The sequence below is a fragment of the Eurytemora carolleeae genome, unplaced genomic scaffold, assembly GCF_000591075.1.
Source record: "Eurytemora carolleeae unplaced genomic scaffold, Eaff_2.0 scaffold2355, whole genome shotgun sequence".
Lineage (NCBI taxonomy): Eukaryota > Metazoa > Arthropoda > Copepoda > Calanoida > Temoridae > Eurytemora > Eurytemora carolleeae.
In genome coordinates this window covers 1-18,492 of record NW_019398240.1, presented here as the reverse complement: position 1 = coordinate 18,492, position 18,492 = coordinate 1, and the positions used below count along the sequence as shown (strand labels likewise).

At 31.0% G+C, this 18,492-nt stretch overlaps 2 protein-coding genes across 5 annotated transcripts; one reads left to right on the top strand and one right to left on the bottom strand.

The window, feature by feature from the left end:
* The first annotated feature begins 234 nt into the window (after positions 1–234).
* Positions 235–15,118, top strand: LOC111717083 (uncharacterized). 4 transcript variants are annotated; one of them, XM_023492598.1, is made up of 13 exons: positions 235–568; positions 2,218–2,303; positions 3,470–3,568; positions 4,475–4,523; positions 7,091–7,174; positions 7,538–7,612; positions 8,129–8,197; positions 11,280–11,384; positions 11,988–12,062; positions 12,698–12,808; positions 13,544–13,585; positions 13,947–14,013; positions 14,427–15,118. In XM_023492598.1, the coding sequence occupies exons 1-9, from the start codon at positions 542–544 to the stop codon at positions 12,060–12,062; spliced, it is 669 nt and encodes a 222-aa protein (XP_023348366.1). In that variant the 5' UTR covers positions 235–541; the 3' UTR covers positions 12,698–12,808; positions 13,544–13,585; positions 13,947–14,013; positions 14,427–15,118. The 4 variants fall into 4 exon arrangements, with proteins under 4 accessions (XP_023348366.1, XP_023348367.1, XP_023348369.1 ...); XM_023492600.1 differs by having other exon boundaries at positions 237–568; positions 2,227–2,303; XM_023492599.1 differs by lacking the exons at positions 12,698–12,808; positions 13,544–13,585; positions 13,947–14,013; positions 14,427–15,118 and adding an exon at positions 12,627–12,658.
* Positions 15,119–15,864: 746 nt separating this feature from the next.
* LOC111717084 (fatty acid-binding protein homolog 9) lies at positions 15,865–17,591 on the bottom strand (the record flags this gene model as incomplete). The annotated part of the gene is given in 3 exon segments (XM_023492602.1): positions 15,865–16,615; positions 16,855–16,910; positions 17,496–17,591. Coding segments are annotated over 3 exon segments (269 nt in total), but the record flags the coding sequence as incomplete, so codon positions are not given.
* Between the last annotated feature and the right edge of the window lie 901 nt (positions 17,592–18,492).

Here is an 18,492-nt window from a genome sequence, read left to right as displayed (position 1 = left end):
CGGCATGTACAATACATGTTGTGTACCGGCACAGCATGTACATTACATGTTGTACCGGCTCGGCATGTACAACACATGTTGTACCGGGTTGGATCATGCAACTTTTATTGTCTTTGGACAAGTTCCTAAAAAAGTAAAACATGATTTACGTAAATCCGGCTAAACATCCTTGAAGAATTTTAAATTGGACAAAAGAAGAATTTATTATTGATAACTGTAAAAATAGTGGACCAACCTAAGAAAATGCGTAGGAGGAATTTTTCAGGGTTCATCATTTTTCTTATAATACAAAATTGAAGCATTTTAATATATTTTGAATCAATCGCAATTTTACAGGCAAAATTTTAAGATGTAGTTTTTTTGTCTAGTTTAAATTTTGCGTACAAGGACAGACACAGGAGTCAATATTTACTTAAACCTGCGTAAATAAGCGTATGAAATGAGCGTACTCAGAAGCTGTTGTAGTGTGATATCATCATAGCGTTGACCACCAGTTAGAAATATATCTTTGAACTATTCATTCTAAAAGTAACATCCCAATATGGAGTTTTTTTACTTAGGACTTGTGGTAAGCACTTTTAAGATTTGTTAAACACTTTTCCGATAAAAATGTTAGAATTCTTAAAAATTATATTTTTTTGGCCAAGATGAAGAGTCCAATACTTAGACGAAGCAGTTGTTTTAAATTTTTATTTTACGAATCAAATTTCTAAACATTTTATTTTTTTAAATCTACGAAATTCTCCAAATCATGCTTTTGCCGGGATAACAAGTCAATTCTTAAACTCGGTGTAAATAAGAAACATTTTATTTGACTAAGCTTTCTGGGCGCCTCGTGCCCTTTTCCCTTTTAACAATTGCACTTTGAACTAAAAGTTGCCATCTTTAAGTTCTCAACTTTTCGCAGTTTTTCTGTCATAAGTCGGCGCATTTTCAAATTAATAGATTCTAACATTTTTTTCGGACAAAAGTGTTCAACTTCGACCAACCATAAATCTTCTCTGTCTGTGATCATCAATATAAATATAATATATACTTAAACTCTTAACTTTCAACTTCTTTTCTAATATATATATATATACATATATTGGATCTAAAAAGCAAGAGTACAAATGCGGGAAACCATCCACTCAAAATTTAATAAATTGCTTTAAAAAGTTTCAAACCTTAAACATTCTTCATACCGATTTAAAAAAATCAAAGTACGTACTTGTTATACGAAAAACTACCAAACTTTTAAACAGATAATTCATCATTGAGAAAAAAGGACCATTTACTGGATTAAAAAGTTTGAAAAAAGCAGAAATCTATTTAGTTGATTATTGAGTATAAAGAAATTCAAAACTTGTTGTTCTTCACAATAGCTTTTCAAAACAAGGAATTATGATTTAACGCATTTAAGATTTCATTCTACCATGATTTAAGATAATGTGAATTTTTAGATACACTTGTTATTCCTAATTATAGGTAATTAAGGCTGTTTTAATGAGTTAAACGAGGCCAACAATTCATGAAATATTGAAACAAATTGTTGAACAAATAATTACGGTCTTAAGAAACATTTATCTTAATTTTGGAAAATAGAGTTCGTCCTTTTCCTCTATCCTCTCTTCTTCGTGTATATCTTTTGCAGTTTTTTTTCTTAAAGCAATAATGGACGAAATATTAAGGGAAATATTACTCAACTTTTTTTTTCTCGTTTTTAATATTTTATTCAATTTGGATTTAATTTATCACACCTAATATTTCCAATTGTAGGGTGATTAAGTGACTTTATCTCCCTACAACTGGGCGAAAAAGTAACCTTTTCACCCTGCTATTTAAATTTCAAATTTCATACCTATTTTGTCTCATTGTAGGGTGATAAAGTTACTTAATCATCCTAAAACAGCAACTTTATCGCCCTGCTTATAAATAATTTGAGTAAAACCGAATAAATATGTTATTGAAATGGGTATCATGCGTGCGAAAAAGTATTTTCACACATCACTACGTCAGATGTGAAAATACTTTCATTTTGATCTTAAACAAACTAGAAAAAATTAAAATCAGGGCAAAAACTTGTTCGCACTTAATAACACCCATTATAATAACATAAATAGATATTCTTCACTCATTTTTGATTCTTAATCTTTTTGTTTTTATTATCTCTATTCTTATATTTTTTAAATACTCAGCCCTCACACCTTTTTCGATTTTGTTTAAATGATCAATTAGTTTTTTAAGATGCTCTGTCTGTGTATTGAAAGTGGGCTGGGGGAACATAAGAACTTCTGTAAACCTCTTGAAGATTATGGACCAAGGTTGGTAATATACAGGGTGTCCCAAAAAATGAAAAAGACAAAATTTTACAAATATGTCTGATAGTTACTTTAAGAATGTGAACGGTTTTAAATCTTTTCAAATATAAAATACCTTCTTTGAATCCTTAAAAAATTTAAATATTTTGATTTTTGAACAAGTAAAATTAGGTTCTGGAATAAATGCCGCAAATCATTTCAAGAAGACGACATGTTTTTCTCAAATAAGTATTGAAAACATTTTACAGATGAACCTCCCTAGCTGCGATTATAAAAGTTTAAAAAAAGAATCTCTGAAAATTTTCATTAACGGACAGATAGAACTGTTTATTCCGTTAACGGAAAGATAAAACTGTTTGTTACGAACAAAATTACGGACAGCTTTGTATCTAGGCCTAACTCGGAAATGTTTATTTTTCGTAATATCAGAGCCGTAATATCAGAACAAAAAATTCTACAGTGAAACCCTTAATAACGAATACACCGGAAGAATTTATCAAATGTCGTCTTGACAATTTTTCAAAGAGTTTTATACTATATTACATAAATTTCAGTATTTGCGAAAATAAATAAATAGCTATGAATATGCGGGAACAGTTATAAAGAGTTCCATATAATCATTTCATTAAAAAACTAAATCAGAAAGTGAAGAATACGACATTTGATGAATTCTTTCGATGTATTCGTTATTAAGGGTTTCACTGTAGTAGATTAGAAGATAACGTTCAGTGAATGAACACAAGTTTTTTTTTCAATATTAGTGGAGATTTCAGGACACAAATCCTTATGAGCATGAGACATAGCAATAGTGCACTATAAACGAACTATTTCACTAAATCAGAGTCTATTAAAACATTTGGTTTAATACAACACGTCAAATACATTTAAGCTTTTATATTATGTTTTAGAAGTACATTTATTGCTTCTAGATATAAATACATATTAAATACGAGTGTATAAAAGGAGAGGAAGTTGAGAAGGTCTTCTCCGGTTCCAGGGTCCGACACAACTGATTTGCGGAATTCATAATCCTCTTTCGGGGATTTCAGGTCCTCTACAATGTCGTCTTTTTTTCCTACTATTTTCTGGTTAACACTGTAAAATGGCCAGTTTCCGAATTATGCTAACAGCTACAAAAATAGTTTTTTTTTACAATTTTGTGATTTTAGAGAGGACCGAATGGAGTCACGACATGTATGCCGAACCGAGATGAATAAAAAATGTGAACCTGTCACAGAATCTGGATGTTTAGATGTTACAGAACTTAGGTAGGTTGGTGTATTTGATTTCCCTAGGGACATTATTATTTTACAGACTTTTTATTTCAGGTTTTTGGATGGTTAAATATTTATGCAATGGAAGGGATTTTTATTTTAAATCTTTACTATCTAAGATGTTATGCCAAAAAAGGAAAACAATTCTTTTCTTGATTTTAATTTTGATTTTAATTTGGCTTTTTGACCCTATGTATCCCCCAACTGAGGAACGTTATATTACTCAACAATACAGGGAACATTCAAGGGGCTGTAAAGGAAAAATATAAGGGGGTATAGGATGAAACCTGAGAATCTCTGGTGACGTAATGCGGACTGAACGGACTGTATGTGATATTATTATCAATTATATCTGTTAAAAATGCAAAATGCAAATAAAAATATTATAATATGAGCAAACCTGAGATTCTTAGGCTCCTGTGCAGATAAAATCGTTTCCAGATTGGTTGCATATTTGCTGAATATGATCTGTTTAAACCTACTAATTTTATACAAAATTACTACACGTTCTGCATTGTTATCAGTAATGACGATAAACTAGGGTTCAACTTCTTTTTCGGGAAATTAAAAATAGTACTTTACCACAGGTTCCCTTGACCAATATTGTTATTGGGACCCTTGGTAAAGTAAGATTCCCTTAACCTCCCTGTAAAGAATATGTAAATAATTATAATAAAAATATATTGAATTTAGTTTAGGTATGGGAGGTAACGCTTCATATTTCTAACCACTGGAAAACTGGAAAAGTTTGGAAATCTATTTGAGAAAAAAATATAAATGAAAGGATGAGTGCGCTCTAAATATTGATCGAAAAAAAAAATCCTGTCAATTTTCATCAATTTTCTTAATATTCTTCAGATTTACTTAAATTGATATGATAATTTTTCTGAAATTTTACAGATGTGATATTCTTCTAACTACCAACTGCACAATGGATTGGACGAACAAGGTCGGTTCAATTATATTTTTTTTCGGATTTTAAAATTTAAAATTTAAAATTTTTTTTAATAAATAGTAATTAAAATTTTTCTATATTCTTTGAAGACATTTTGTTAATTAATTATAAATAAAAATGATAAAATAGCAAAATATTTGTTAAAAATTTGGCGGTTTTCTTGGAATAATTGGCGCATTTTGGTAAAATGCACAACTTGAGTGCAAATCCTTTGTATTTAAATTTATGGCCTATTTTAAAATTCACACTGGATATCGAGTTCAGTCCTGATTTTTTTTGAATTATTTAAAATAAAATAAATGTCCACTATTAATTATACTTTTTATTAAAAAAAATAATTTTTTAAAAAATCAATAAGTTTCAAAGAAAAAAAAGTATTTTTAAGCGATTGTAAAAAAAATTTTTTTGCGAACCTAAATGAATTATTTTTGGATAAAAAATAGATAGAAAAAAACAGTAAGTTTTGGTTTGGTCCTATTTTGCTTTTTCTTCTATTAAAAAGCGTGGAAAAAAGTTGTATGAATCATGTTTTACGTTTTGATTTTTTCCAAGGTCGTTTTGTCCTCAACAGCTGGAATTTTTAAATGATTTACTTTAAATAAATTCGAACTCTCTCCATCAAATGTATTTTATAATTTTTGCAAGATCTTGCTCTTTCAGCTAGTTTTCATCGGTGCTCTTGCCCTGCAATGATCAGAATACCTGCTCTTTGAAAGAATCTTGGTTGCTCTTGGCTTACTGTGTAAAAAAACTTTCTTTTTGTGTGAATTTGCACGTTCGCTCTTTGCTTGTGCTGTAGAGATCTTGTTCTTTGAATGAATCTTGGTTGCTCTTGGCTTGCTGGGTAAAAACACTTTTTGTTTGTCTGAATTTGCACGTTCGCTCTTTGCTAATGCTGTAGCATTGCTCTTTGATTTTGAATGAATCTTGGTTGCTCTTGGCTTGCTGCGTAAAAAAATCTTTCTTTTTGTGTGAATTTGCACGTTCGCTCTTTGCTTGTGCTGTAGCAATCTTGCTCTTTGATCTTGAATGAATCTTGGTTGCTCTAGGCTTGCTGTGTAAAAAAACTTTCTATTTGTGTGAATTTGCCCGTTTGCTCTTTGCTTGTGTTGTAGAAATCTTGTTCTATAAATGAATCTGCGTCTTTGCTCTTGGTTTGCTGCGTAGTAAAAATAAATCTTTCATAATTGAAGATAATTATCTCAGAGTATAATTAAGAAGATAAGGTATAATAATAAACACTTGTAGCTGGATCATCTTAAATCAATTTCTGCTTCCTATATATTATATTTTAAGAAAGTACTAACTTAAAGGAAACGTTCACAAAAATCAACGGGTGAGTGGGAATTAATCTAGATAAATTCTTTATGCGTATTCCATATTTCTGAAAGGAGTCTTTAAAACAAATTTGCATATTCTATTGTTCATGATTACTCTATGGTTAACCCTATCCCCGCTGGGGTACTTGAAAACCAGGATACGCTAGGGGGGGGGGTCAATTTGACCCCCCCCTCTAAATCCCATGTTTTATGTCCAAATATGAAAAATGATACATCATTAGAAAGCTCTTGTGCTCTACTTTTAGAATCTGCAAAAAAATTTGCAAATTTGCGAAAATTGAATTTTTTATCGCAAAATCCAGTTTTATAGTAAAAATGTTTGCAAAAAAAAATTTGTCCAAAAAATGACAAATTATACATTTTTGAAAAGCCCTTGACCATGCCATTTCAAATATGCAAAAAGTTTTGCAAAATTTTAAATAACCTGATTTTTAATCAAGAAAAACTAAAAATGTGCAAATTTTCTTTGACAGGTTGTTTGCAAAAAATTTGCAATTTTTTTTTCGCAAAACTTGGGCAATCCGTTTCCTTATGTCATAGGCTTTTCAAAAAGCTAAATTTTATCAAAATCTGACAAGTGAAAGTGGGTCAAAACAAAGATTTAGTTTGCTACAGGCAAAAGCAGTCATTCAGGCAGTGTGCCTGAGGACTCAGGCAGTTAGTATTAAAGCCCGGTTTTAGGCCTAAAGGGAGGGCTATGGGTATGTAAGAAAAGTCAACAGCCTCAGACCAATACTTTTTGAGTTATGTAAAAAAAACTACAGGGGGGTCAAATTGACCCCCCCCCCAGCGGGAATAGGGTTAATGATTATTATATTGTAAATGATTACTCTATGTTTAATGATTGCTCTATGGTTAATGATTGCTCTATGGTTAATGATTCCTCTATGATTAATGCTTACTCTATGGTTAAGGATTACTCGTTGGTTAATGATTACTATATGGTTAATGCATACTTTATGGTTAATGATTACTCTAAGATTAATGATTACTTTATAGTTAATTTACTACTCTATGGTTAATGATTACTCGTTGGTTAATGATTATTCTATTCTAAATGATTACTATATGGTTTATGATCACTCTATAGCTAATAATTACTCTATGATTAATGATTACTCGATGGTTAACGATTAGTCTATGTTAATGATTACTCTAAGGTTAATAATCAATCTATAGCTAATAATTACTCTATGGTTGATGATTACTCTATAACTGTAGGAGAAACTGGAAAGTGTTATGAGCATCAAGGAAGAAAATCTGAAGAATTGTACAAAGGAGATGGTCCGAGAATTTCATAACAAGGAAAAACAATAATTTTAAAGATTTTAGAAAAAAGGATTAAAAAGAATTTATTTAATCCAGATATCTTAAACTATAAAGTTAAAGCAAATGATATTCAAGATCGACATAAAATTTAATCCATTCCTTAGTGGTTAAAAAAAGGTTCATATTTAAAACATCAAAAGGTTAAAACTAAATGTTATCAGAATCCTAAGAAAGGAAGACACAATTTTAGATTCATAGATTTTAGAAAATGTTATGAAAAAGCTTTCCATTTAATTTTTTCCCCCCGCTTATTGAGGTGTACTGCTCGTAAGCTTGCGTGTAGTGTACTGCTTGTGTCTATTGTTGTGTACTGCTTGTTTATATTGTTGTGTACTGTAGACTATTTATGATTGCAAGAATGTTACGAAGGTCCATTGTACAACATTGTGGACTGTAGATGATAATGGGCAAAAGGTAAACAAACAAACTTGAAGGAATGTAAACAAACAAACTTGAATGAAAGTAAACAAACAAACTTGAAGGAATGTGAACACCCAAACTTGAAGGAATGTAAACAAACAAACTATAAGGAATGTAAACAAACAAACTGAAAGGAATGTAAACAAACAAACTTGAAGGAATGAAAACAAACAAACTGGAAGGAATATAAACAAACAAACTTGAAGGAATGTAAACAAACAAACTATAAGGAATGTAAACAAACGAACTTGAAGGAATGTAAGCAAACAAACTTGAAGGAATGTGAACACCCAAACACATTGGAAGGAATGAAAACAAGCAAACTTGAAGGAATGTAAACAACCAAATTAAAAGGAATGTAAACAAAAAACCGGAAGGAATTCAAACAAACAAACTTGAAGGAATGTAAACAAACAAACTGGAAGGAATGTCACCAAACAAACTGGAAAGATTTTTTAAAATGGTATTATTTTTGTAAATGATTCCTTTGAACTCTCTTGAGCTATCTAGGTCTGGGCTGGAAATGAAGACGATTGTAGAGATGTTACCTGGGAGGAATGCTTCCCTGTCAGCAAACAGGTCTAGTCCCTTTACTCCTATAGGTCTAGTCCCTTAACTCAAATAGGTCTAGTCCCTTTACTCATATAGTGGTCTAGTCCCGTTTCTCCTATAGGTCTAGTCCCTTTACTCTTATAGGTTTAGTCTCTTTACTCCTATAGGTCTAGTCCATTTACTACTATAGGTCTAGTCTCTTTACTCCTGTAGATCTAGTCTCTTTACTCATATAGGTCTAGTCCATTTACTACTATAGGTCTAGTCTCTTTACTCCTGTAGGTCTAGTCCCTTAACTCATATACGTCTAGTCCATTAACTACTATAGGTCTAGTCCCTTTACTCCTGTAGGTCTAGTTTCTTTACTCCTATAGGTCTAGTCTCTTTACTACTATAGGTCTAGTCCCTTTACTCCTATAGGTCTAGTCTCTTTACTCCTATCGGTCTATTCTCTCTATTACTATAGGTCTAGTCCCTTTACTGCTATAGGTCTAGTCTCTTTACTACTATAGATCTAGTCCCTTCACTCTTAAAGATCTAGTCCCTTTACTCCTAAAGGTCTAGTCCCATTACTGGCATAGGTATAGTCCCGTTACTTTCATAGGGCTAGTCCCTTTACTCTTAAAGATCTAGTCCCTTTACTCCTAAAGATCTAGTCCCTTTACTCTTATAGGTCTAGTCCCTCCACTCTTATTTACTGTACTCTTTTAGGTTTTTAGGTTTAAATATTTCCTGAACTTTTATAGGTCTTATAAATACATGTACTCTTATAGGTTCAATAAATTCATGTACTCTAACAGGCTTAAGTAAGACATGTACTCTCATAGATTTTATTCATGTACTCATAGGTGTTGGTCCTGTGCTCTTATAGGTTCAATTAATTCATGTACTCTAACAGGTTTAAGTAAGACATGTACTCTCATAGATTTTATTAATGTACTCATAGTCATTCATGACTCGTAGGTCTAGGCTCTGTACTTTCAAAGGTTTAATTAGTTTCTCATGACCAGATGTTTTTTCTAGAATTTTCTTGAAGTTACTGCGCAATTATGATATCTTATACAATAAAACTCCATTTTGTATATTTTATGTAACAAAAAAAATGGCGAGGAAAAAAGAGAAATAAATATACTTGTGGGGTGCTGTGGAGGCAGCTGGAAACTTGTTAAATCTCTTTCATTTTCTCTTTAGTAGTGTCGGCAAACTATACCAATTTTACTATTAAATGATAAGTTTATGTTTAACCCCCCCCCACCCCACCCATAAACAAAAAATATTATTTAAGCTTCATATTTCACAATCATTAGTCATATTCCTACCAAGATTATAAAGTGTGTTTTCAAGATTATTTCAATTTGGATTAAAATCAACCTAAATTTTGAAATTTTGGAGAAAGTCCAAAAATATACTTCTGGAACAAACATGTCTTTGTTTACAAATATCCGTACTGCATTCCTAGAAGGAGATTAAACAAAGAAGTGTTATTTTATTCCCCCAAAAAACTGTACGATACACTTTTTTATTAAACCATGATATCTATATACATACTTTGCTTATTTGTCTGACCATTTGTTCGTTTGTGTCCAAAAATCATCAAAACAGCCGAACCAATCGGGCCAACATTCGTGTGGGACCTTACACGACCCTAGGGAAGGTTTATGGATGACCAAATGATTTGTAAAATTTTTAAAATGCGCGAAAAAATATTATTAAATCCGCGAACTTTTTCCATTTGTTTTATATTGTACAAAGGGAAGATACTCAAAGATAAAGCCACAGTTGAAAATAAAAATAGAAGATGAAAATAGAAGTAGAAATTAAATATAATTAAATTTTGATTCATCTTCTTTTCTAAAACTGTTTATTTTATCTTTTATCTCTAGCCTAATATATGAAAATAATATTATTCCTGTCAAGAAAGCATCAGTATAATAATAATTATAATTATAAGTTTAATTACTTACCTATTTTCCTGTTTAGTGAAATATAATAACAACTGTCATCATCGGAATTATTTGTTGGGATTTTCCATTCTACAATTTATATTCTTAATAGAAAAATAATAATTTCTACAATTCAGGACATTTTACATTTTGATGAAATATCAAAATTTTCCAGATTTTTTTAAAGATGAATTTGTGAATTTTCGAACACGGTTTCAGATTTGGGCCCATTTTCGAGTCATGGCAAAGATCTAAAGATAGTTATTTGTTTAATTGATTTTAAAGTGGCATTTAGAGTTTTTCTTCCATTGTCTCTGCAGCTCAAATTCACTTTAGAAAACCACTATTATAAATCATTTATTTTTTGTTGGAAAAACAAGAATATTTCTGTCATCCTAAGGTAGGAATTAACCAGCATTAAAGACAGAAGTTTTGTTAACTATCGTTGACGATTTACTTTTGTGAACGACATTGTTTCTTGATAATTTTCTAGCAGATGGAAATGAAATTGTTCTGTCATAGTGTTGTTAGTTTTCAAAAATCAAAACGAAGCGATCGTTTTTTCGTTCGTTTTTAAGAACGATTTTAAAGCCTAGATGTCAGAATTATCATTCATTAAGGTTCCTATGTCAGTGGCTCAGATGACGTGTACAGATATCCCAATATCATATTAAGGTTCCTATATCAGTGGCTCAGATGACGTGTACAGATATCCCTATCTCATATCTAGGTTCCTATATCAGTGGTTCAGATGACGTGTACAGAAATCCCTTCATATTTGGTTCCTATGTCAATGGCTCAGATGACGTGTATAGATATCCCTATTTCATATTTAGGTTCCTATGTCAGTGGCTCAGATGACGCGTACAGATATCCCTATGTCATATTTAGGTTCCTATGTCAGTGGCTCAGATGACTTGTACAGATATCCCTATATCATAATTAGGTTCCTATGTCAGTGGCTCAGATGACGTGTACATATATCCCTATTTCATATTTAGGTTCCTATGTCAGTGGCTCAGATGACGTGTACAGATATCCCTATTTCATATTATGGTTCCTATGTCAGTTGCTCAGATGACTTGTACAGATATTCCTATATCATATTTAGGTTCCTATGTCAGTGGTTCAGATGACGTGTATAGATATCCCTATATCATATTTAGGTTCCTATGTCAGTGGCTCAGATGACGTGTACAGATATCCCTATATCATATTTTGATTATGAGAATATTACAACACTCGTGATGGCAGATACCCTAGAATGCCAGGTAATACAATTGGACCAATACAACTGGTGAAAAGGAAGACGACATTTAAATAATCTTATGTGTATTTTATGTCTCAAATCTAACCAGATTTGACTTTTTTGGTTTAAAATTGATGGGGGAGGGGTTCTTCTGTGATTTTTCCCTTAGAGTTAAGACAGTGGAGTGTGATACATGGCCCCCTAGTCCAAAAGAAAAGGTTATTACAAAACTATACCTCTAACTTTAACTGTTAGGGTGGATGTTATTTTAAATCCATTTTTCCTTTTATATTTGCATACAAAGAGGGGGGGTGTGTGTGGAAAACAGCCCCCCCTCTCTCCCCAATATCGTGATTCGTGATAGTGTTAATAAAGAAAATTCGTTTTAATTGTAGCTTGCAAATAAACTGCATGATTTTTGTGATTTATATTCATTGGACTTTTCCAATCCAGTAAAGTCGCCTTCCTCTTATAATGGATAATTTGTCCAGCTGTAGAAAAGATTAGACGAATACCATTATTATTATCAATTATCAATTAATTATTACTCATATCTATTCCTATTTATTATTATTATTATATAGTTTGTTAATATTTTTTTACATTTACTTTTAATTTTCTACAGGTTGATAAGGTTCCCGTTTGTTCTCCAATAACAACAACTAAATGTAATACGGTTACCTACACTAGATGCGAATAGGTTAGCTTTATTAAATTATCAACAAGACTATTAAAATTACAAATACATAGATTTAGATAAATATTACATATTGAAGATATTATATAAATACTTTAGCTTGGGACCCTTTGCCCAGAAAATAAACTTTCTCTATAACAGTCAATTTACTCACTCACTGGACATATAATTCTAAACCAAACTTAAAACATGCCCGTTGTTCTACTAAGTACTAACAAGCAAACCGAGATTACTACTTTATATATACAGAATACATCTATATAATAAAGCTCTTCGCTTATATACATATATTCGTAATCGTATGTATGTATGTATGTGTATATATACAGCCTCTAAACAGTACCTTGATTGTGCTCAAATATAACAGTTGATATGCAATTGTAAAACTACCAATTTTACAACCAATGGATTACCAACTTTTAACTAATTGTACTGTACCGTCTAGGTACCTAAAACCGTATGTACAAGTGTAGAATATCAATGTGTCGCCTACTAATTGTACTGTACCACCTAGGTACTTGAAACTGTATGTCTAACTGCAGAAATACCAATTTATCACCTTNCTAGGTACCTGAAACTGTATGTACAACTGTAGAAATCCCAGTTTTATCACCTTCTAATTGTACTGTACCGCCTAGGTACCTGAAACTGTATGTACAACTGTAGAAATACCAGTTCCTGCCCAGCCAACCCTACACAAGAAATGGTGCCTATTCGATCAAGAAGAAAATATAGACTTTGATAGACAGGTAATTATGAAGATTTATATTTTCTAAGAAAGTAAATATCTAATTTAGTTTTCCTTAACATCATAACTTAGAGAATATAGGTCCTCTAATGAAAATGTTTTATTCACACCCGGCAAAAAAAATTTTCGCACTTAATAATACCCATTACACTGACATAAACAAGGCTATAATGCAAGGAAAGGTATTTCAGAGGTGTATGCATCTTTTGTACTGCAATGTATTGTCTCTGGGCGGTAGTGTTTACATGACATTACAAGACGGATGCCTAAGCCTGACATGGGATCCATCTTTCACATAAAAAATCAATGAAATATTCTGGTGGCAAAAACTCATTTCCTTTAGAATAATGTTGACAGCCAATTTATGATTACAGGGACTTTCAATCTCTAGAAAGTTATGTCCGATTCAGAATGGTACCATATAAACCTTTAATCGGACAATGATGAGGTAGATACACCCTTTTGTATACCAGCTGAAGATTGAGTGCCGGAAGAGGTAGAGGAGACTTGGGTTACGGAGTACACTGTACACTCCGTGCTAGTGTACACTCGCGCGCTTTCTTAGCACTTAATTTTCCGCTGTATAAATAAGAACACTTACAAAATCCTTGATCAAGCAAAGGTTTAAAGGATATTGTTGTAAATCGGACATTCCACTCTATAAATGGAAGGTTACTTGAAATTACGGTTACAGACAGTTCCTTTGAATGTATATAAAGGATTCTCGTTCTTCTAGGTTCGAAGAATAACTCAGGAGGCCGAGGAACAAAATTCACAGGTTAATTCTTTTGAAAACACATAATTATAAATAATTTTTAAACAAAACCAAATACCCTCGAAAAAATACTTTAAAAGGTTTTCACGCAAACTGTTTTTAAACTTTTAACTTTAAAGAAATCTATTTTACCTTTTTAATGTGAAATATAAAAGGTAAACACCATTAGGTTGGAAAGATGTAGGGAATAGAATATTTAAGTTTGTGGCAAAATCCCAATTCCTTTTTATTAGTTAAATAATTATTACTATTGTTAATCTTTAAATGAATGAATATGTAACCATGATCAAACTTTTCAGTAAAATTTTATCTAAAATTACGTAAAACATTTCTTTTAATATATACTTCTATTATAAAACTTTAGATTCAGAGCGTTGTTGGTGAGTTAGATCCAATTTTCACTGATTATTCTGATTCAGACTTAAACAAAGGTAAAAAAAGATTAAAAAAATTGTGTCTCAACAGCATAAATGCATTATTTTACCTATACCAGACTAAATTTATATTTAAATGCAAATTGGACATTCTGTTGCAGATCATTGAAGTAGAGCCCAAGGGCTTTCCAAAAACGTATAAAATGTTATAAATTTGTATCACAATAATAAAATGTTATGATATTAAAAATGTCCCAAATTGAGGTTCTCGCTGAGGTTTTTTTAGACACCCTGTGGCTTACTTCTCTCTACCTATATCTTTATCTCTATAATCTCTATGATCTAAAAAATAGAAAATCTTAAACTGAATTATGAATTAAAAAGGCATAACAAGACTACAATTATTCCGCTTATTTCTAATGACCACTGTATACTTGGCTTTTGGATATTTTTTATTATAAATTTTATAGGTTTAGATATTTTGAGCAAACGGGATGAAATTATTAAAGAAGTTGATGTCAAACCAAAGAAGGAACATGTAGAAGAAGCGAATGAGAAGAAAGAAGAAGAAGAGAAGAAGAAGAAAGGAGAAGAGCCGAAGGAAAAGAAGGGAGAAAAGGATGAGGATGAAAGTAAAAAACGCCGAGGACAGCAAACAAGAAGCTCCAGAAAATCAAGACAGTAAACTGATCGCCAAAATAATATATAAAATAATAACAACCTGTAAACTAGTCAGCATAATTTGCGGCAACTGCCCATTAAGTACAGTGTGCAACTGTGCAGTACGTGAACACTTTGCAGTGTACTGTGTGCATCGTGCTCCCATATCTCTGAATTTAGACTAAAGATAATTATTCAATGAATAATCTTTATTTCAGCCTAATTTTTACTTTTTGTGCTTTTTACTCTTTATATAATTCTTTAGTTTTTTTCTCCTCCAAGACTTAAAGAATATGGAAGTGAGTGCAAAAAATTGGATCATTAAAGTTTTTAAATTTTCTTTGTTAAAAATCTTTATATTCTTTGGTCTATTGAAGATTTCTGAAATTCTGAGTATAAAAGATGACAAAAGAATTGTTAATTATTATCGAAAAAAGTAACAGAGAACTGATTTTTTAAAGATTCTCTTTACTTTTTAAAACTTAATTTAAAATGAAAAAAATTCCCAGTAACTCATTTTTTATAATTACTTTTATGATTTCTTATATTTTCATTAAATAGTTTTTATTATTATGTAAACGTGTAGATAGTGCAAATGTTTTATACTTTTTTACTGTTAAATTTTTGTTTAAAATAAACAATGTTTATTAATTATATTCAAATCATATTTGGTTAAAAAAATGCATAATATAACACATTAAGAAATGTTATATGAATGGCCTTTTGAATAATGAGATAAAATACAAAAGGTTAAAAAATCGCTTCTTTTTTCTAAATTTAACGTTTTACCATTGTATATCCATATACCATAGACATTTTTTAAGAGCAATGACTTCTTGAAGTATGTTCTCACGCCTTTAGTCTACTAAACATCGTTCTATTGTGTTAAAAAGTTCTCCAAGTAGGTAACAACCTCAGAAATATAGAACTGGAGGAGGTTGTCAATGAAATAAATGTGCTCGGTCCCATTTCCAAAGATATTAATTAGTTTTCACCCACGAAACGTCGTTTCTTTTACCAAAATTTTGTTAAATAATCAAAATTGAGGGGGGGGGGGCTCGTTGGTGAACCATTTTGCTCTAAAATACCGTTTTAACAACTTCAATATGTTCTCAAAATGTACACGGTCCCTTTTTCTAATATTTTCAAAAATCAAACATCCTCTTATGTCATTTTTTTTAGTTACTTGCTACAAACAATCCAACTTGAGCTTGAATTATCATCATACTATAAGTAAACTTGCATATGTCAGAGCCATAAATATATTTCATAAAACAAGATTAACATTTAATCAAAAATTTAAAAAAATAATACTTTTGGTACGGTAATCAGTTCCGCCTGTATACGTAATTTCAATAGATCCTCCTCATATAGAGTTTCAGATTCACAACAGTACCAATTAAAAGCTATATATGCTCAAGAATTTTCTGCTGCACTGTAAAACAAAGTAGAATCTTTTTTAACTGCTTTATTTAAAGGTATTCTTGAGAATCTGGCACTTCCCTCTTTAAATGGAGTTTCATTGGAAATCACAAAAGACAATCCTTTTAACTCAACCTTGTTAAGTTATGTAATTGACCTAATACAGAGTTTACCCTCAAAGAACAAGTATTCAGAGACGTCAATACAAAATTTGATGAAATTTGTTTTCTTTCTTTAATGGGATGCTTTAAACTGGGAATTTTACTCAAATTACTATCAGCAGAATTATATTGCCTGGCGTTTGTTTGAACGTCTCATTCTTAGTGGGTATCGTATATCTGTTAGTATCAAGATACATATTTTAACTTATCTCTATCTAAAACTTTCTGATTTGAAAATATCGGAAAATTTCAGTAAATCCACGAAAATAATCACAAAAAATCCTTAAAGTTGAATAAAATTAGTTTTCAATTCGTTTAAAAATTCGTTTAGTCCAGACTTCTGGTTTATCTGGAATAGTTAAGGTCAACACCATTTTGTTTCCATTTTCAGGGTATTCACGAACCTCGTTAATCTCCTTAATAAAATAATTAATTATAATTTAACATAATTATTATTATTATTATTATTATTATTATTATTATTATTATTATCAATTTTATTATTATTATTATTATTTGTTTTTATTAAAGTAAATTTTATCATCAATGTTATTATCAGCACCAGCAAAGGATCATCAAGAATATCACGTCAACCTTTTTATTTTTAGCTTTCGATGAAAAAAACTCGATATATAAAAAAAATATTGAAAATTACTTTTTCTATTCCTGAATCAGTCGAGGGGCTTCGAAACCTTAAAAGTTTGTCTCCATCTAAAGGAAGACAAAAAAATGATTAGAATAAAACTTAACATAAAATCTTGGAAAGGTTAGGGGGAGGTGAACTTAAAAACGTTCCCAGATCTTTTTTAATAAAACTTTTTAAAAAAAGTATGCAAATCATTATAACAATATAACCAAAAGGGGCCAAAAACCGGTAAAAAATTTAAAATGTATATTAAAAATTTAAAGATTCCTTAATAAAAAGTATTGTGGAATTCACGCCTTTATGAAACAATATTTTGACCCAAAAAATATTTTTATGTACAATTATTTTTTATCCTAAATTTTGGGCTCTTTTAGGCTCGTGTGATTAGAATACCGATCGCCCGATCTCGATATCCACTGAGGGCACTTTTAATTTGAGATTAATGCTAAATCTGATCATTTCAGTTGGCCTCCAGGGTGCAATTATCACATAGAATAAAGATTGAATTAATCTGCTGATTAACAAAAGATTGAGATCATGCACTGATCTCGATATCCACTGAACAATAGTTCCCACATCAGTACACAATCCTCGTTTTTCAGCAAGAGCGTTAGAAATACATAAAACGCAGGGTTGGATACTAATATTACCTAATTTAGCCATGGTCGGAATATTTGAATCTGCTATATTTTCCGTGTACGGTACTTCAAGCTGAAACCGTGTAGTTGTATCGGTAAACGCTGTCACTGAACATGAACACTGTACAATACATGAACATGTACAATACATGAACATATTCACTACAAAATACATGAACATGTACATTGTACATTACATGAACATGTACACTGTACAATACATGAACATGAACACTGTACTATATATGAACAAGAACACTGCACAATACATGAAGATGTACATTGTACAATACATGAACATGTACACTGTACAATACATGAACATATACACAGTACAATACATGAACATGTACACTGCACAATACATGAACATGTACACTGTACAATACATGAACATGTACACTGCACAATACATAAACATGTACACTGTACTATACATGAATATGTACACTGTACAATACATGAGCATGTTCACTTTACAATACATGGAAATGTACACTGTAAAATACATGAATATGTACACTGTGAATTAATAAACATGTACACTGTACAATACATGAACAAATGTACACTGTACAATACATAGGATTACAGAAATTGTTCACAAAGGATGAAACTTCAGAGGCTCTTCAAACGGATTGGGTCTTTGTCACAAACTTAAATTTTCGAATCCCTATATCTTTGCAATTTCATGGCGTAAACCTTTGACATTTCAAACTTTGTTTATTTGATTTAACAGAATTCATAGTATAAAATATCAAAGATTTACGATATATACGACGATTAGAAAATCTGAGTTTGTGGCACAGACTCAATTCCTTTATTCATATTTCGCCACAATCATTGGTTTCCACGCCAGCTGTAAACTTATTTCTTCTTTGGACAAATTGTTATATATCTATAAACATTAAAAGTAAAAATTTAAGTTTAATATCGTCATTAAGGGAATGATATATACTTTGGAGAAAAAAACTCAGCGGGAGCGGTTGAACCAGCGGTTGAGATCTAG

What these genes read in the sequence shown, in the direction of transcription:
- LOC111717083 (XM_023492598.1), top strand. Translation starts at nt 542, where the DNA reads ATGGAGTTTTTTTACTTAGGACTTGTG. An exon ending in CTTGAAGATTATGGACCAAG is followed by an intron (nt 2,304 to 3,469) that starts GTTGGTAATATA and finishes TTGTGATTTTAG; the next exon opens with AGAGGACCGAATGGAGTCAC. An exon ending in GCTTCCCTGTCAGCAAACAG is followed by an intron (nt 8,198 to 11,279) that starts GTCTAGTCCCTT and finishes TATCATATTTAG; the next exon opens with GTTCCTATGTCAGTGGCTCA.